The sequence below is a fragment of the Amblyomma americanum genome, chromosome 8, assembly GCF_052857255.1.
Source record: "Amblyomma americanum isolate KBUSLIRL-KWMA chromosome 8, ASM5285725v1, whole genome shotgun sequence".
Taxonomy (NCBI): Eukaryota; Metazoa; Arthropoda; class Arachnida; order Ixodida; family Ixodidae; genus Amblyomma; species Amblyomma americanum.
In genome coordinates, this window is record NC_135504.1 from 38,061,199 (window position 1) to 38,080,123 (window position 18,925).

An 18,925-nucleotide genomic window follows, 5' to 3' on the forward strand; every position below is an offset into this window, starting at 1 on the left:
GGAGCTATAGGGGCTATCGAGGCCACGGCTGGCGCAGCTTTCATCATACACTCACTTGTCCTGGCAGTCGAAGGGATCGCAGCCGCTGGTGGGCTTCATGTTGCAACTCTTGATGACGTCACCGGTGTCGAATGACAGCGAGGACAGGTTCTTGTGCTCTCTGATGGCCTCCACGATGGGGCTGGCCTTCGGAATCGAGGACGCATCATCGGATTAGTTTCTTGCAAACTGGAAGCTAAGAATGTATAAAGTACAACAACAACATTGATATTTAAGCCGCCTGCACATGATTTCCGAAGTACCACACATTCGAAGACAGAGGACCGAGAGCTCCTTGTGCTAAATGCCATTTTACAAGCGACTGCTGTTAATTTAAGTTCTATACGTATACGGTTCCTCTGTCTCAGTATGTGTGACGCTTCGCAAACTATTTCATTGCGAAAGCACTACTTCACACGGTCAAACCGGCTCACCGAGTTTGTGTGAAGCTTGACCTTGTGGGTGACCTTAGCCAAACCATAAATAAGATAAATACTAGCGAGACTGGGATTCGAGCCCGCGCCGGCACGAAAAGATCAGCACGAGACCGCTATGCTGCAACAAACTGCAACACACTATCGCGCTGTGCATTGCACATCATCGTCTTCAACAACTAATACTAATATGGAACTACTGTACACACTCTTGAGATCTGCATTGCACATCGTCGTCTACATCAAATATTACTATCGGTAGGAAGAAAATGATCATGCGCTGACGCCAACGATGACGAAGCTCTTGAGGCAGCCGGCTGTTGTTTTTATTCATTGATTTTTCAAAATTCACGATTGGTGCCACAATTTTTCGTCATCTTCCATGGAAACTTCTTTCTTTATTCAACTACACCTTGGCCAATCCCCCCCCCCCCCCCGTGGGTATGTGCCATATACCTGGGGTGAAGAAGAAGAAGCCGGCTGTGCCATGTCACTAAGGCAACAACAAAAACAACAGCGAAGCTCGTGACGCAGAACGGCTCCTTGTGACCCTGCCTCTCGCCCCACTGCTTCATCGTTTACTTGAGCAAGAGTCGCCTTCGCCGGCGCTTCCCACGTCCCAATAAACTACCCTTCACTACTATCGAACTAAAATCGTCGCCAGACGTGCCGACGACCCAGAAAAGCAAAACCATGAGCCAACCAGGCTAAACGCATGGTTTCGCACTTCTACTCGGTTTAACTGTTAAAAATGCTACTGTATTTTTTAAGCTGCTGTTTAAGCAGCTTTCAGTTGTTTTTGAAGATGAGGCTGGGTACACCGCAACAACAGCTCTAGAAGCTTCACCCGATTACCTTGTCGCCACTCATTTCCCCTCATGTCAGTTTCCGAGATTGCAGATGTCCTGACACCTCAACATTAGTCACATTATTCAGCCGACCAAGTCGCCAACGCTGCCATGAGCACATACATGCTGCATACGCCTTGGCAGCAAGTGTACAACAGCAGTGACCCCGCTCTCACCCGACCCAGTCCCCACATAACACTGCATCTCCCCCAACTGCGGCATCGTCCCCTTACTCAAAGCACCTGTAGTTAGTGCGCAGCTTCTCTAAACAAGCACGTCACAGGAGAGACATATGTGTAACTTATATTTTCAAGATAAAATCCGAGACTTCCACGTCATATGAGAAGCTCGCTGCCTGCTGCCATGCTGTTCGTGACTCATTAACGTCTCACGAGCAACCTGATTGCAGCTGGAGTCACTTTAACACGAGTCGCGACCGGCCGACGCCTTGCCCTCCGCATTGGATTGAGCATTGTGGACAACACTGGTCTGCCAACGGTCGCTGTTGAACCATTCTCAGGTTCGGGCACAATCTTTAATTTGGCATCTGCTCGGCTGATGCCATATCTAGTTCCCACAGCAGTGAGCGGTTTGAGTGGGGTATAGTATGCATCCTCCTACGCAACTCACCGATGTCTCGTTCCCACCGCAGTGCTGCTTCAGATTCTCGTCTGCGCACACCTTCCTCATGTCGATCCTGCGGGTAGAAGTGAAAACAAGCGCCAATTCTCAGAGTTTGAAATTAAAGTCACACAGAATGTGTTATGCGACACCATAAGGATCCAATCGAACCATTTTGCGTTGACGCCGTGATGTCACGCAGGAACCTAAGCAGTATGTAGTGGCGTTTGGTGTATGGAGGTGCCGTGGTGGTGTGTGTGGCAGCTGTGTAGTGTGTATGAGTCATATGACCAGTTATGACTCATGACAAAGACCTGAAGTGACGTCATCAGGCTGCAAGTGACATGTCTATGTGTAAACTGCATGTGTGCGTGTGTCATACGACCAGTGATGACTCATTAAAAATTGGAAACGACATCACCAGACTAAACGTGACGTCGACTGAATCGAAGGTGACCTGAACAGACCGGAAGTTTGTCGCGCTCAGGCTGCAAGTAGCGCTAGGCTATCGCATCACACACGTACTGGAATTAAGCGCCCCCCCCCCCCCCAAATTTTGCACAAGCACCCGATGGCATATACCAACGCTAAGGAATCACCCAAAAACCGAGAGGCGGAGAGTTGGTGGCTAATCAGCAGGAAATTATTTTGCGAAGAACAGATGTTTGAAGGGAGAAAACATACGAGAGGGAGGAGCAGTGTGGGTGCGAGTAATAGAAATAAAAGTTGGTTAAATCGAATAAATAAAAATAAATAATTTACTCGCAAAAACGTGAAAGTTCACCTTCGTTTACCTATTTTCAAGCATCTTTTTATGCTGAAAATTCTCAATGAGAAAAAAAAACGAAGTTTTTACAGCGAGGCCCGCCATTGTATGCTGGCTTTTCCCGCCATGGACGAACGTCCACTACCAAGGCCAGTGCCAAGGATACCAATCAATAAAAGCATTAAAACCTGAGATTTTTTCCTGCTTGTATTCTCACCTGCGCTTTCAGGCTCATTCCATTAAAAACATTCGTGGGACAAAAGAAGGTATAATCTCATTTCTCATTTAAGAATGAATGCCGGAAATTATCTGGATGCCCTCAATATTTTTGGTGGGAGACAAACGAGCGGTAAACCTTCGTGCGCACGCATATTCCTCATGTGCGGCCATTACAGAAACTGGCGCATAAAAAAGGCTAGATTACGGTGATGCAATCCGGAAGAGCTTGCCGTACGCGAAAACTCATTTACCAGACCTGAAATATAGTGCATGATTAAATCTCCCTTTTCAATAACGATAATAGTTCGCTGCTGTTGCATTCGCTGCTGGCACATTCGGTAATTTCACATAAAAACTATACATTACTCCCGTAGTTGGTACTGTCTTAATACTTACTGCAGAAACAGGACAATGTTCTCTACGTTCGTAATCAAATTTATTTCCAAAGGAGAAAGTAATACTAGTTAAAACCTAATTCGAGTCTATTCTTGCTACTACGCCGCGCTTCTCCCCGTAAACATAATGTTGAGCTTCTATCTGAATGAACAGATGTAAAATAAATTATATCACTTTACAACACGAACTCCATCCCAGTGCACTCAGTTTTCGCATCGACCAGCCTGTAATGAAATATTGGAAAGTATCAGTCAGAAGTGTAATCTTTTGTTTGTGTGTGTCTTAGGAGTATATATAGTTTTGTAATGTACAGTCAGAAGCAAAAGTTTCCGGGATGCGGGCATGCAGAAAAAAAAATTAATTTCGTCGATCAAGCAAGCCATGGAGTTGCCTAAATGCCTTCAGTTATGAGCAGACTCGCATGCTTCCTCCGCTGGCGTCAATGTCAGCCTCAGACAACTGCGTCGCGAGGAAGCAATGCGATAAAGTTATTCCGCGAGCACAGGCAGCCTGTAAACTTTCGCTGCCGACTGCACGTTCTATTTATAAACGTCGATGAACGTCAATGTTGCTGGTGATTATGCTCAAGAGCATGGGATAACGTCAAGGCTTCCGCATGAGATCTAGAGTATATATGGAAGACATAAAGCACAAAAAAGACCCTTGCCAGTTGCTGAGGCAGACGGTGAAGGCGGGGAAAACGAGGTCCTTCATGGACTCGACGCGGATGTTGGTGGTGGTGGGGAACTTGAAGTACATGATGAAGAAGTCGGTCGCCTGGTACGTGAAGCCAGCGACGCAAGCCACCGTGATCAAGAGCCGGATCAGGAACAGTGGGTCAAGAAGCCTGTCCCCCACCCAAGCACAGTCGAGATGAATCAGCACTTATCACCGTACTAAACGCCTGGACTGCTTCAACCACGGTTTGTTTCTTTTTTTTACAGCGACAGCTGTTATACGGAGTATTTCCCAGCGGATGTTGTGGCGTAGACCGTCAACATCCGGCGACGTGACGAATCACGTGATGGTCTTGTGTCATCGCGTGGCCAGCCCCAGGCACTTTTGCCGTACGCACGTCGCGACTGTTGTGGTAGCCCAGGTTACCACAAAGTTTGTAGGTGATAGATTTTACTGCTGGTCTTAGACTTTATAGCTGAAGTACAGACAGCTTTCGCTGAGTTTAGGGCGTTATACACAGAACAATGTAAGCAGTTGACAATGTTTTGAACTTCTGGCCACTAGTCTTATTTCTTGAAAGACTGAATACAGCGAAGCTTTGTGCAAAATGCAAAGAGTTTCAGTTTTTGTAGATCAAATTATGCCATAACCTGAAATACAGGGTGTTCATAAAAAGGCTTTGAGAATTAAAAAATGAGATCAGCAGTGTACGAAAGCTCTTTTTGAACGTAGGTTCTGTGACCACGCCGACACCAGATAATCTCATGTTTGCAAGCATAAATTAAGCTTCTCACTCACTGCAGATACAGTGCATGTTTATAATCAAAAATTGTAGGTCGTCACATTTCTAAACTACTCCGTTTGATAGAATTTGTCTAGCACTCGCGTGTACCGAGATATTTGCCTTCAAATTTTCATATGTATCCTCCTAATTACGGATGCAAAATGATACTGATTTGCTCAATACTACATACTAGAGCTGTGACGCAGCTATTGCGCTTGGTTTCTCGTCTGCCAACGGAGTTATAGAGATAGGTGAAACTGATAACTTTTCATTTAACGCTTTTTGTCACTTATTGGCAGAACGCGTAACCAGCACATGCAGTAAGCCCGTATTTTTGAGCAAGGAGGGGACTCTAATTATTCTGTGCATTTCGGGTAGTTTGTGCTTGATGTTTCCTAGTAAAGAGCCAATAGTTCGAAACGCGGCAAAAGATATTTCATTCACATTTCAGAACACAGATTATCGAAACGCTGCGAAAGGTATTTCATTCATATTTCGAAACACAAATTGTCTGAAGCTAAGTGTTTGAAAAGAAAATATGACCTAATTCGCATTCTGGATCTCGGGAGGAAATAGACGCGTTATCTCAGCGAATCAATGGCCTAAAGTGACTAATTAAGGAAAGGACGTTGTATTAACGGGACCCTGTGTACAAGTTCATCGGATTATTGTTCTCCGTAAAAAAAATAATAATTCTGTTTCTTTGTGGGTATTTAAACGTTCGTCCGACAGCAAAGGCGCACTTATGTTTGAGAAAATTTATTAGCTTTCCCGCCTCACGGTTCGCATTCGTGACGCCTTCACCTAAAAGGTACGGTAAATTTCATAAGCAAATAATAAGATTTACTTATGAGATCAGCCGGTGAGGGCGCCAGATGTACTTCTTTTTTTTTGTCTTTTCTAGCTCATAAAAGTAGCATTTTTTGGGAGAGTAGTCATTTGGTCATAACGCGGTATCCTACTAATAAAGGCTAACATAAATTTGTCCCTATTGTGCCTTTAACCTCATCACTGCAGTTTGAGTCGCTGATGCATTTAGAATGCTCCAATACGGCTTGCGATTTAAGGTAACATAAGGTTGATCAGTGCCACTTCTTCAGTGTTAAAAACTCTTTGTAGCCACACGGCGTGCATGATAAAGACATTAAATACGAGCAGTAATATGCCAGACTGGCTAATGGTTAGTCGCTTTTTACTGGCCACGGCACGACAAAACTTGTTACAAGACTACGAAGTTATTAGCACTCTCGACGTGCCATTTGAGTCAGTTCGTTGAATATAGTTTTGAGTTTTCATGTGCCTGCTCCCTCTAATCACGCTGAAATTGTCTTCACGCTATAGTTACGATTTCCCTTGACTTTAGACGTGCCTCTTCAGCTTTTTAATGGCAATGCTGCAGACAAAAATGCCGCCCAAACAGCAAGCAAAAGTAAGCTTGATGATCCTCTCACTTAGCTTTCACTTTGGAGCCAAAAGTAGACCGCTTTACAGGGCTGTGCGTTTTGGCTATCCGCAGGTCCCGGTTTTGGCTGTAAGCCTTGTTCAGCATGGGCTTGATGGAGTCCATGGATCTGGAATCTGCTCTGTTCGTGCAAAGGAAACGACATAAAATATTATCTGTGTTATTTTAATATTACACGCAAGAAAATGCAATGAACTTAACTTAGAAACAGCAGTGGGTTTTGACACAGTTTTTTATGTTCTTTAGATGTTTTCGCTTTTACTAATGCGAAAGCATTATATGGCTCATTGGCAACGAAACCCGGCGCCCAGAGTTGTCCCGCAGCAGTGGTCCCAAAAAAAACCAAATGACGTCACCATGAACTCGCATGACGTCAGCAATAGACCATGAAATAAAGTGGAGTCCAGAAACCCGGTGACGCCATCAGCAAAGAAAAATGAATATTTTTCCGAAAGTGCGAAGAAATAAGCAAAGGACCTTCAGACTCCGATGCAAGCACGTAACCCATATAGGCCACGAAAACGCTTTTTTTAAACATGGTATTTATTGCACTGAAATTATTTCCTATTCACATGAGCTATTTACAGAGCTTTAAGGAAACGCTGCGAAGTACATCTCAAAAAGACAGAGCAACAGAGCACTACAGACGAGAGGTAAGGCTGAGCACATCAAGAGGGAGGGCCACTCTGGTTTAAAGTCGGTCTGATCATACACTTCCCTCAGATGACGATCGTTTAGAAGAAATGAGATCACGTCGAAACAACTGATTCACAGTGCCGGTTCATCATTCTAGTTTTCCATTAGCTATGTAGTCTCTCCCCCCCCCCCCCGCCCTACGAAACAACGTGGCGACCCCCAGAAAGGCAGTAAAAAAAGGAGGCCATTGTTACTGCAGACCACCGCCGGCCGGCGTGCATCCAGGCCGCGTAACAGCGGCAGGTTAGAAAACGAAACTACCGCACAAAGATTAGCGATCAACCATGGCAGTGATTTGAAAAGTTTGAATGCGAGTGTCAAGCTGACACAGCTCGTCACGCGGCGTACGTTGCCTTCCTAATCGGCCCTCCACCTTCTGGGCTGCTGCAACGTGCAGGCAGAATGCCAACGGACGGCAGTGCGTGCTGCGCGCACGTGCGCTGTGGTAGCTTCGTCACAGCCTGCCGATTATCGGAGACGAGGACACCGACCTATCAGCGCCTGCCGCGAAAGCTTAAATCGAGATTAGCATTGTCATGCGTCGAAAGCAGCGTGTCGGCAGCAAGCACCTCAACAAGCAGCACGTGACCGCGCTGGAAAGCTTCGAAAGCGCCGTTATAAGGCCTACTTTGGAGAAACAGACTTGCGCATAACGGATTTTTAAAGAAATGAACGCCACGTACTGCTGCCTGACTTTGTATTACTGTCGAACCTCGCTATAACGAACCGGTTTATAACGAAATAATGTATATAACGAAGGAATGACGATTCCCCTTCGAAATTCTGTCAAAAAGGGCTATAACGAAGCTACGTCTATAACGAAGCAATTGCCAGGCCCCTTCAACATTATTGGTGTAATGTGGGGAAATCTAGTTAAAACCAACTTCCGATAAAACGAACGCAATCCGCACGACCGTCCGGTTCGTGACAAGTGCACTCGACTGTGTAAGAAAATAACGCAAGAAAATAAAGAAGGCTGCTCAGACAATGAATACTCCGCGAGTCTAATCGACTGGATATAGCTTTAGGCACGTTTGCTCCGGTACGTTTATTTTGCGGGGACGACACTCATGCCCCGGGTTTGCGTCTAGATAAGAATTACGACAGGAAGGATCGATCGCCGACATTTTTCTTTTGTCCCACGTTACACGTACTGTAACTGTTGAACAGTCAAATGCAGCAGGTGCATTTGAACTCATTCGCAGTGACACCTCGTTTCCACTTTTGATTATGCGCCGAAAAATAAACAAGCATTGAAAAAAAAAAGCTTGTTGTTGGTATACTCCTGCTTACCTGCTCCATGTATGGTAAATTGGTCGCACTGCCGACGATGCAGAAGCTCCGAACGTTCCCGAACTAACGGTTCTGAGGAACAAGACATAAGAAAAAATACCACCGTTAGTACATCATCTCCACCGATATAACTTCAGCTAATTTTGTATTTTCATATTTTTCTTCGTCCTCTCTGACAAGGACTCGCAATTTAGGGTTGCGTCGCCCCCTTCAGCACCTGAACCTACGCGGAATTGTGACAGCGGAAAGTTAAGCCTAAACGACGGTAAATGCTATGGCGACCGCAGCTCCAGACTCGCAACCGACTAACCTCCTAATGACGACATCTAAAAGCGCGTTATCGTTAGTTAACTTTGTCGTAACGGTTACCTTCTTGGAGGAGCAAACATGGCCGTCACAACAGTCCTTGCAGTCGAGGCACATGTAAGAACACGCGCACGGACTTTTCAACGCCGTGTCCCAAACTGCGCAACATGCGAAGCGAAGGCGTGACGGGAGGCCGTTCAACGGGTCCGCCCTCCAGCAATCAATGGGGCGGGGAAGAGCTGTTCTATGTCCTGCTTACCTCTGCCACTTTCGCACGCCAGAACGAACCTGTTTGTCACCTAAACGCGGGATTCCAGCACGCTATAGAATCGATAAAACGACCAGCTTCAGCTCGTTCTTTTTGTTACGCTCTCTCGGTAGCTCGCGAAGAAGTGGCGCTTTTATATATTGTGATGCTATGCTGCCAGGATATCGAGCTCCTGGCTTTTTATTTGCTTATGAGTCATATGACGCACCTTGAACTGCTCGGTTGAAAAACGTGCAAGCAATATTGTGTCCAGCCAGACGCTTGTGCGGATTCTCATGCTTTTAGCTGCTTTTAGTGACCATTGTGCTTGACAATTTTGTGTAACATTTCCTCTTAACTGATAACATATGCCTACGAAAGTGCCGGACTAATGTGGGGCACACTGCATGGAAGTTTCAAAACCGTGCTGCAGTGCAAAAAACAGCGAACGTATGGTACAACGTTGAATCATGTACGATAGACTGTGTATATGAAGACATAAAGCGGTTGGCAGAACATACGTTGTGCAATAACTTCAATTTTCCAATGCATTCTGTGCAAGGGCTTCGCACGAAGATTCCATGACTCGGAGAGCAATTCTTCAAAACACGTTCAGGAAGAAAAAAATAGAAGCGACAACAATGACTCCAGGCCAGGTGCGGTTTTATCAGTCCTCTGTAAGAGTAACTGTCAAATGCTTAGAATTAATTTATCAACGAAGTCGTGAACAATGCTCTAACGTAAACAAAACCGTAACCGAAACCAAACCACATTGCGAAGTGCTGCTGCGGTGGACAGCTATTAGTTTTTGTCGCAACCGCTAGTAGCATTTGGCGCTGCGATCGCTCATTGGCATTTGGTGAGGTTTCGAGGGCCGGTGGATAGTTTGTTGTGTGAAATATTTCTTGGTGGAATTGCTTTTGCAGCTGCTTAGAGCCGCGCCAACAAAACACCGATGAGCCTTACTGTCCAGCGGTCTTAGCTCGTTATGCCACAGCCTGTTCCTCAACAAACGATGTTATTCCAGGTAAGCACCTTTTTGTATCGGGTTGACTTAAGTTCTCGTGCAGTGTTGGGAGCTCAATTTGTGAGGAGTGCCCATATAATGTCATTTCACCTAAGAATCATTCTGTATTAGCTGATTTTAACGTAACGTAAATTTATTCCTCGGTTAGATTTGCTCTTGAGAGGTTTGAGCGAGTGATTTAAATGCTTTAGCCGCCGGACTGGCGCGTGCGAGCTGACCGCTTCCTTCATGCGATTACAAACACTGGTCTTCGTTCATCGCTCGCCGCTGTTCGTATGAGAACTGCTTTAATTACATTTAATTACATTTATTGAAGTGTACGGTGTTTATTATCCGCTTCTACAGTGTCTACAAAGTCCTATTTAACGTAACGTGCTAGGGGATACGGTTTGGTTATCGCTACCTTCAAGCAGGTACTGTGCAGTGTGTTGCGCGAAAAATTTCCGCCCCGTAATTATTTGATTATTGGCCCTTTAAGCGTGTGCTTTGGCGAGGTCGTACAGCCTGTAGGTAGTGGCGGGATGACAGGTTTGCTTTTTGCCGTGTTACGAGAACCCTCGACCATAATGCGCGTTTCTGCATGCTCCCTGGAACGCCTGAAAGCAGCAGAGTTCAGTGGAGCCAATGCAAGTGGACGCGCCTCCGGAGGAGAATGAAGCCGCTGAAGAAGAGACTTACGTCGTTGAGAATCCATCCTTGGTGAGTTGGCTGAGAACTGCTGTGTTTGCTGGCAGTGAGCGCGACTTTAGATTCGGTCTCCGACTGTAATGCTTTTTATTTACGTAGGCATGAAAGTTAAGATGGGGATGCACCACCCTCTTGCGACAGTTCGAGTCATCTTATATAAATGCAAACGAGAAGTCGTTGCATGCTGGTCTAGGACGGCGGTACACGAAATGCTCTGGTTATGTTGTAGACATTCAGTATTTTTGCAAGGCAGTGTAACTGTTTCTTTTATCCCCACAAACTTTGTTAAGCGGCAGTGCACCTTGTTTGCTAGATACCTTCTTGCAAGCATTTACCAACTGAACCCCCGTCGCCTCATTTTTGTTCTCGGCCTTTTTCATTACAGCTTGCGGCTTAATTGGGGCTGTTCTGTTATGGGAATTATAAACCCTGTGCTTTTAGACTGTTTGCTTGGGCTTAGAGTTGTGCTAGATGCTTTAGCAAATCCGGTAAGAAAGGTCTGTTGGCAAAACGGAATGCTTTTCTTTAGTTTAACTACATGCTTAGGTCATTTAGAATTCCCCGCAGTTTAACTTACACCTGTGACACACCAAGGCAGAAGTGTGCGGTGGCCAACTAGCTTGTTTGTGATCTGAGAACGTAAAAACTAGTGGCATAGTATCCTTAAGCTAGTGTTCATATTTTTCAAGTGGTTTATACTTCTGATAATAGCTGTCGTGGTGGCCCGGTGGTTATGGTGCTCAGCTGCTGATCCGAAAGACATGGCAGTCGCAGTTCAATGGAGGCGAAATGTTAGAGGCCTGTGTACTGTGCGATGCCATTGCACGTTCGAGAACACCAGGTGGTTAAAACTATCTGAGCCTTCCACAATGATGTTCCTCATAGCTTGAGTCGTGTCGAGATGTTAAACCTTATAAACCAACTTCTGAGAGTGACAGTACATATAAACTAAGCAGCAGGTGTATTTCAAGATCAATACTCTTTTTCGCTATGGCTGTGATCTGACCACCGGTGAGCATTATGCCTCCCTGACATGTGTTGTTCATCACTTGCAGGATTTAGAGGCACACGCCAACAGCTATGCTGGCCTCGCTCGGCTCTACCGACTGCTGTATATCGCTGATCACTGCCCATCACTACGGGTCGAGGCACTTCGCATGGCGCTGACCCACGTGCAGAACACCTACAACATTGGCAAATATCAGGAGATCCACAAGAAGCTCACTGAGGCTGTGGGGTGAGTGGAACTCCAGTCGGTACTCATCCAGAGCCGCAACTGCTCTGACTGTGACGTTTGCAAGGAATGACCCTTGGCAGTGACCCATGGCACTATGCCGCCCATCTCAGTGGTTATGGTGCTCGGCTGCTGACCTGAAAGGCGCGGGTTCGATCCCGGCCGCAGCTGTCGAATTTTGATGGAGGTGAAATGCTCGAGGCCTGTGTACTGTGCGATAATAAAGTCTCTAATAAAGTTGCAGCATGCCTGGGATATTGAAGCACGCCGCTTCTCGAATAGTGTCCAGCAAGGATTTTTTAAATGCGCTTTGTAGAAGCTGAGTTATCTGTAGTTAAAATTTGAATTTCGGCGTCTTCGCACCTTTCCCTCTCTTCTCGTCACTTTTTGCACGCTGGAAGGTAGGCGCTCCTTCGCCGACCCCCCTCTGGGAGCGGAGCTTCCCGACCTGCCGAAGCTAAGCGGCTTATTGGCCGCGGCCACGGTAGCGGCCTGACGTCTGCAAGAATCTAACCAATGGCCACCTCTCACCTTGTCTGCGCAGATGCGGGGAACGGAGGAGGATGCGAGCATGAAAAAGTCGCGGGGAAGGGCTTGCCAACTTTGACGCGTGATTGTGGGTCGTCTGCTGCGTGTAGAAGAGTATTATTTTCCTCTGGTTTTCATGGCAACGCAGTGCAGTGATTAAGTGAGTTAATGTGCGCTCCTCAGAAAGCGTTTCAGAGCCCCTTTAAAGAAGCCTAGGGGGTCGAAATTTCCGGAGCCCTTCAGTACAGCGTCCCTCATAGACTGAGTCGCTTTGGGACGTTAAACCCCCCACAAACCATTTATCTCTCAACTCTCTTCACTTGCAGGAGCACTCCAAACCTGCCTGACGTGACTGGCGGCAGCGGCAGTGGTTCGGGAGCAGTGCCTCCCCTGGACAGCCAGTGGATTGAGACGCGCAGCAAGAAGGCAGCCCTCAAGCTGGAGAAGCTTGACACAGACCTCAAGAACTACAAGAGCAACTCTATCAAAGAGAGCATAAGGTAAAAGTTAGCCAAAATTTCTTCTTGTACTGCTGTGCCGCCATGAACAGTCCCTGTGTTGCTGTAGGAGCTGCACTAATGTAGGCTGGCCTTTACTGTAAGCCGTTCGAGCAAAACGGGAACGGAGTCGGGCGTGGGTAGCTGGTGAAAACAACACAGGGACAATGTAGAGCGGAGCACTACAGAAACAATGCTTCTTTGTCTCCTTCACTCTGTGTCCCACCGGTCTAACACGTGTGCACAAAGGGCTTGCGAAAACAGAGGCCTTCAAAAGAATGAATAAATTCAGTTGTGATGACTTTCTGTAGCTTAAAACTGTCTGATAAGAGCAACTGCAGTATATTTGGTATGAAAATAAGGCTAGACCAGAAATCGAGGTTTCAAGGCAGCGTTTCACATGATAGCCTTAGTTGCTTACGTGCCGTAAAACCAATACGACATCAAGTCGCCGTGTTCCTGAGCTAAAGTGCTTGTATGCCATGCTGTTCATGATGTTCCAAAAATGATGCGACTCCTCAGCAAATCTACATGCCATATCTCAAGGGAAAGGAGGGGGGGGGGGGGGACGTAGAAATAACTGAGAATTCTGTGATTCTCCTGTGTTGTCACGGTTGTTTGACTTGAATTGCTCAAAGCAGTAGGGTGCTCTGAAAGAAGGACCTATAATTGTGCGTCTTGAAGGTGAACATATGTCCAAGGTGAACAGTCTACTAAAATGAGGTTTTGTGTAGATGAGAACATGATGAACACCCACGTATCGGCCACGCCCTGTTTTTTCAAGGGATTTATTAAAAAAAATTCTTTTAAGGGCTGCACGCAACCTTTCAATGACCCATGCAAGAATATCCTTTGAAATGGGCACGCATAGGAGCTTCCAGGTGCCGCCCGTAGATGGGGCGCCAGGCCATAGGTCACCGTTTTTTATCTTCGAACTCCGACTATTCATATCAGTATCACAAGCACCAGCTTTTTGCCCTGTCAACTGCACGTGAGTTGTGACTTTTGATGCGCTGTTTGCATTCTTTTTTTTTTCATGAACTGCTGCCAAGCGTTGGAACTTATCACGATGGGCAAGTACCGTATAAACGCGTGTAAGGGCCGCACTTTTTTTTCCAGATTTGAGGGCCAATTTTCGGGGTGCGGCCCATGCACGCGATGCACAAAAAAAAATTTAAATAAGAACACACCTATCAGAGAAGGAACGGCATTTATTCTATGTTCAGTCGTCACTCGCGGAGTATTCCGACTCCGAGCTGGTGCTGTGCTCCGGTGCACGCTCATCTCACAAGAAGTCACGCAGCATTTCCGCTGTCAACGCGTAGCCGTTGTTCCGCGCTTCCATCACTTAGCAGAGCAGCTCTTCTTCCAGTTCAGGGAACTTGCACGGCTTGCCTCCGAAACCTCCCTTTGGCAGCTTGTGTTCCTCAGTGCATCATTTTGGTTGCACTATCGTCGGACACACTTCTTGGCCACATTGAATTTCCTGCCCGCCGCACGCTTGCCGTCTTCGAGAGCAAACTCCCAGCTGTGTGGCTATTAAGGGCTTGCCTTATAGTGCTAAAACTGCAACGCTCAGCAAACTACCATGCTACCACAACTCCCGTGCCTTTGACAGCCACAATGGAGCTAGTGAGACTGATGCCGATATGGATAGCGGGAGCTCACGGCGGAGAAAATGTTGATGATGGTGATAAACCGCCGCCTTGGGCGCCATCCGTAAGCGGCATCTGGAAGCTCCTGTGCGCATGCGTTGCCTCCGCAATCAAGCGCAACATTGCTCGCAGCTGGAGCTGATTGCGTAGGCCACGGCACGTGCATTTCGAAGGCTATTCTGGCGTGGGTCATGGAAAGTTTGGGTGCGGCCCTTACAGGGATATTATTATTGGTTATATTTCCTTAGGCAAAACTGGGTGTGGCTGTTACAGTGGTTTATACGGTACCTAATAGCTACAGGGCTAGCTCTAAATTAAAAGTCGTAGAGTTTGCTCTTGAACACTGCAAGCGTGCGAAAGTGACTGCGCTTGGATGGATCTTGTCTTTGTGGAACTCTGTGTCTAGAAACATTTTATCCCGCATTGTCCAGGTGACTGAGATCTCGAACAGTTAGGACGGCATTGAAGACGACTTCTTTTGGGATGAGTGTGCACTGGAGCACAGCACCGGCTTGGGAGTCTGAAGGCTTGGCAACTGAAGACTGTTCAGTGTAGATTAAATGCCGCTAAGTGTGGCCCTTACATGCATTTATACTGATGCATGACTGAGGAAAGAACTGAAGTCATGGCAACACAAGTCGCTGCAGTCAAGGATGTCATGCATTCTGGGGTGGTAATGGAAGGCTGCAGAGAATAAATTTCCTTCCATTTGTTTCCTCTTTGCCAAAGGATGTTGTTACAGTTGTATGCATAGCTTGTGTTACAGTGTAGTAATTTTGTAACGCTGGCATGCGATGAAAGCCCGACGACAGCTCTGTGAACACACCTGCCCTTTCAGGCGTGGCCATGATGATTTGGGTGATCATTACCTCGACTGCGGAGACCTCAACAATGCCCTCAAGTGCTTCTCCAGGGCACGTGACTACTGCACCAGTAGCCGGCATGTCGTCAACATGTGCCTCAACGTCATCAAGGTATGTGTATCGATTGCTAGTTGTACCGCCATGAGAATACAGTTGAACTCCTTAATAACAGACAAGTACTGGAGAGGGTGGTTTGGTCTAACGTGGTTTAACATGCCGAAGCGACTCAAGCTATAAGGGACACTGTAGCGGAGGGCTCCGATAATTTTGACCACCTGGGGTTCTTTACCATGCACTGACTTTGCACTGTACACAGGTCTAGAACATTTCACCTCCATCGAAATGCGACCGCCGCTGCTGGGATCAAACCCGCATCTTCGCGGGTTTGATACCAGCAGCTGAGAACCATAACCACTGAGCCACTGCGGCGGCCTGGAGGGAGGTTTTTATTTGTTATATGAGAGGCCTTTATAAGCAGGGTTTCAGATTTTTGTTGTCTCTCGCTGTGTTTATGTTGTCCCTCAATGACCAGGAGTTTCAGAAGAGAATGGTATAACTTGTTACGCAAGCTCATTAGAACAAAAAAGGTAGCTGTTTACTTTCATAGCACATATGCCTCTACTGCACTGCTGCTGCACTTGTTGGCAATGTCCGTTACACCGGTTTGTTGCATAACAGTATAGTACACTTAGCCCTCAGTAAATTGAAGTCATGAAAACTGGAAAATTTTGAGATAAATGAAGTACTGAGGTACGCAAAGTACAGAAATTTTTGTAATTGGTCTTTATGTCAGCCTGGTGTCTTTTCATTATCATCAGCCAACCTCGGTCTCAGTTGCATTTTTCTTTCCCTCGGTTGGTATCCGCTTTGTCACTCCAATTGACCACCGACTGTCATTAGTATGCGATATGATCATAATGAGGTAACAGTCAAAATGACATGTAAAGGAACTGCTTTATGTCAAGTTTTTGAGGTCCACATACTATAACCCTGAGTAGCTTTTTGTGATTAATTTGTTTTTCAGTTATAAATATTAAATAATTGATAACCTATTCCAAAGGAAACTCTGTGGATCATGAGGCATGCTGTGTAGTGCAGGGCTCCTGATCAATGTTGACCACCTGAGGCTCAGTATTTGAAATATATTTGTTCTGCTGATGGTATATAGAGTCGATCCCAGATATATCGAATTATTGCCTATATCGAACAGTTGTAAAATATCCTTAGGAATCCCATGCAAAAGTATTGCAGATTTGTTTGTGTTTGTCAAACTTCCGTGCATCCCATATTTGATATATCGAACTCCGTGCCACGCCACGCCACCGCAAGTGCGCTTCTCCCAATATGCCCCACCCTGGAAGTGGGCTTTGGCCATCACTGCGCACCCCTGCAAATGGGCTTCTCCTAAAGAAGTCACAATCTTCCCGAAATCGCATATCGAGCATGTCGCTGGCCTTGGACACTTTCGTGCGGAGCTGCATAAGCAAGGGTCACGTAATGAGAACTTTGTGGGGTGTGAACGGATATGGGAATGGCCATAGGGCCATGCAAGTGGCTGGGAAGAGGGAAACCGCGCTGACTGCAGGTGCCTGATTTGTGCATGCTGGTTGGCTGACTCCGCTGGTGCAGCCATAACAAGCGACGTCAGCTAGCTGTCACCAGCGTTTTGGCCATTTTGGCTGTCACTGCTGTCGATGCTGCTTGGGCATGTGACTGGTGTGGTATGGTGCGGTGGCCACTCTTTTCGCTTTGCTTGCAAAGCCAATGTGAGCTTGCTTGTGACTTTAGAGGTGCCGTGCATTTTCTTTTTGCTTTATTTGCGTGTTCGGGAGCCATGAACGTGAAAAAACGCAAGAATTTGGACTTGGCAACAAAGGCGGACATCATTCGACGGGTGGAGGCCGGCGAGAAAAAAATTGGCGGTGGTTTAGCTCTGGTTAAACCTGGAGTGATGCGATAGCGACAGCTGGCGGAGCTTGGTCACGCAACCAACCACCTGATCAGCCACGGCACCGTGCTGCCGGCAGCTACTCCGCACCACGTGAAATGCTACCGTAATGTAGCTATCGCTACAAAAGTCGTTGGTCGCCATGTACGTGAACTGCTTCCGCAAAGCAGGGTTTGTGGTGGCTTCAGATGACGGGTGTCTAGACACAGAAGCTGATGGCGCTGGATGCCTGGACAGTGAGTTTCGTGAGCTGTGAGCGCTCGCAGGCGCCGTCCCAGATGGCGTAACAGCACAAGATTTTGTCAGTGCTGACGACGACGTGCAAACCCTCGCGGATCGTGCTGATGCTGAGATTGTGGCTGACATCATAGATACCGAGGAAGCAGATTAGGGCAGTGGCGAAGATTCAGGCGAAGAGACTCAGCCGCCATACACTGCGGCTGAACTTGCATCCGCATTCTGCGTCATTCATTGCTGTTGTGGCGCAATGGAAGGCACTGGACTTTCTCATTTGGTTACCATCAACAAGCTTGAGGACAGCTTAATGAACTTCATAGTGCAGAAGAAGAGGAAAGCTAACCTCACGGACTCTTTTTTGGCGAAATAAAGTGCGGTGGTCGTGGAGCTGTGCTTTCGTTTTTTGTGGACTTTGGAGCAGCAAATCTGCAAGTTCCCACTTGTTATGATCCCGGGGAAATAGTCCGTGATGTGCGCAGTTTTGAAATAAGCATCTAATGGGCGTATTTTATATTTCAAATTATCGATATATCGAACTTTTTTGCAATCCCCTAAGAGTTCGATATATCCTGGATCAATTCTAGTTTATTTGCTCTGCATGATGATGACGAACTGGAAAGTTTCATTGGTTATGTTGGGCACCTCTTGACATGCGCATTAAAAAAAAAAAAACTGTATACTCAGATTTTGATTGCTGTCAAAAAAGCACCAGCTGGTCAGACTTGGTCAACAGCCCGCCACTACAGCATGCCCTGTAGCTGGGACCTAGTTTTGGAGTGTGAAATGGCTCCAGTAGAATTAATTAAATATTGCAAGTGAAGCGCTAGCTGCCATGCTGAAGCTTGGAAAGTCATGTTTGTGCTTGGTTATGAAATTGTTAGAAGATGCATGTCCGTGCAGGGGCATTCAGAAACTTTCCTTGACCTCCGTGGCAGTCTGTTTTATTATTTTTGCCAAAGTTTTAGGGCTTACCAGTCTGCTTCAAGCCGTGGAGTTGTCAGGAATGTTTTTTTGGGCTGTGCGCAAGAACAGTGCCTCATTCCTTTTCCACAGGCATGGTGATGCGAGATAAGCAATGCAAGGGCACAGGTCCCATAATCTGAAACCCAGGAGAACAGCTCGTGCATTGTCATCTAGTAGTTCAAACGGGAGGACTGTGTGTGTTGAGAACACAGTTTTGTTGATAGTGAATAACAACTTTATAATCATCTGACTCTGTGATAAACAAGGTATGCTTTGAGTGATTGCCCTCAAAATTGTGGGGTAGAGTCGACAAACCAAAACGAGTTTGTAGAGTCGACAAACCAAAAAGAGCTTATAGAGTCGACAAACCAAAACGAGTTCTTAGAGTCGACAAAGCAAAACGAGTTTGTTGGTTTAACATCCTGGAGAAGCACATGGTCTGTTAGGGGTGAAATAGTGGATGGCTTCGGATTAGTCTCTATCACCTGGGTTTATTT

The 18,925-nt window shown here is 46.5% G+C and overlaps 2 protein-coding genes across 15 annotated transcripts in view; one reads left to right on the top strand and one right to left on the bottom strand.

The window, feature by feature from the left end:
* Positions 1-8,625, bottom strand: part of LOC144102317 (uncharacterized) — a 44,071-nt gene extending 35,446 nt beyond the window's left edge. Inside the window, exons 1-6 of the mRNA XM_077635619.1 lie at positions 8,606-8,625; positions 8,237-8,308; positions 6,237-6,368; positions 3,991-4,170; positions 1,952-2,018; positions 56-186 (exon numbers count right to left, since the gene is read on the bottom strand). Of these exons, the coding sequence (XP_077491745.1) occupies positions 56-186; positions 1,952-2,018; positions 3,991-4,170; positions 6,237-6,368; positions 8,237-8,308; positions 8,606-8,625 (602 nt within the window). The remainder of the gene's footprint in view (positions 1-55; positions 187-1,951; positions 2,019-3,990; positions 4,171-6,236; positions 6,369-8,236; positions 8,309-8,605) is intronic.
* A 996-nt stretch (positions 8,626-9,621) lies between these two features.
* CSN1b (COP9 signalosome subunit 1b) overlaps positions 9,622-18,925 on the top strand; it is a 66,030-nt gene continuing 56,726 nt past the window's right edge. For 3 of the 14 annotated variants that reach the window (XM_077634525.1, XM_077634522.1, XM_077634524.1), the window contains exons 1-5: positions 9,634-9,816; positions 10,420-10,515; positions 11,559-11,740; positions 12,592-12,765; positions 15,256-15,391. In XM_077634525.1, coding sequence (XP_077490651.1) covers positions 9,778-9,816; positions 10,420-10,515; positions 11,559-11,740; positions 12,592-12,765; positions 15,256-15,391 — 627 coding nt within the window. In that variant the 5' untranslated portion in view covers positions 9,634-9,777. Of the gene's footprint in view, positions 9,817-10,048; positions 10,230-10,419; positions 10,516-11,558; positions 11,741-12,591; positions 12,766-15,255; positions 15,392-18,925 lie in introns of those variants that run through there. The other 11 variants (XM_077634526.1, XM_077634529.1, XM_077634531.1 and 8 more) reach the window with 10 other exon arrangements.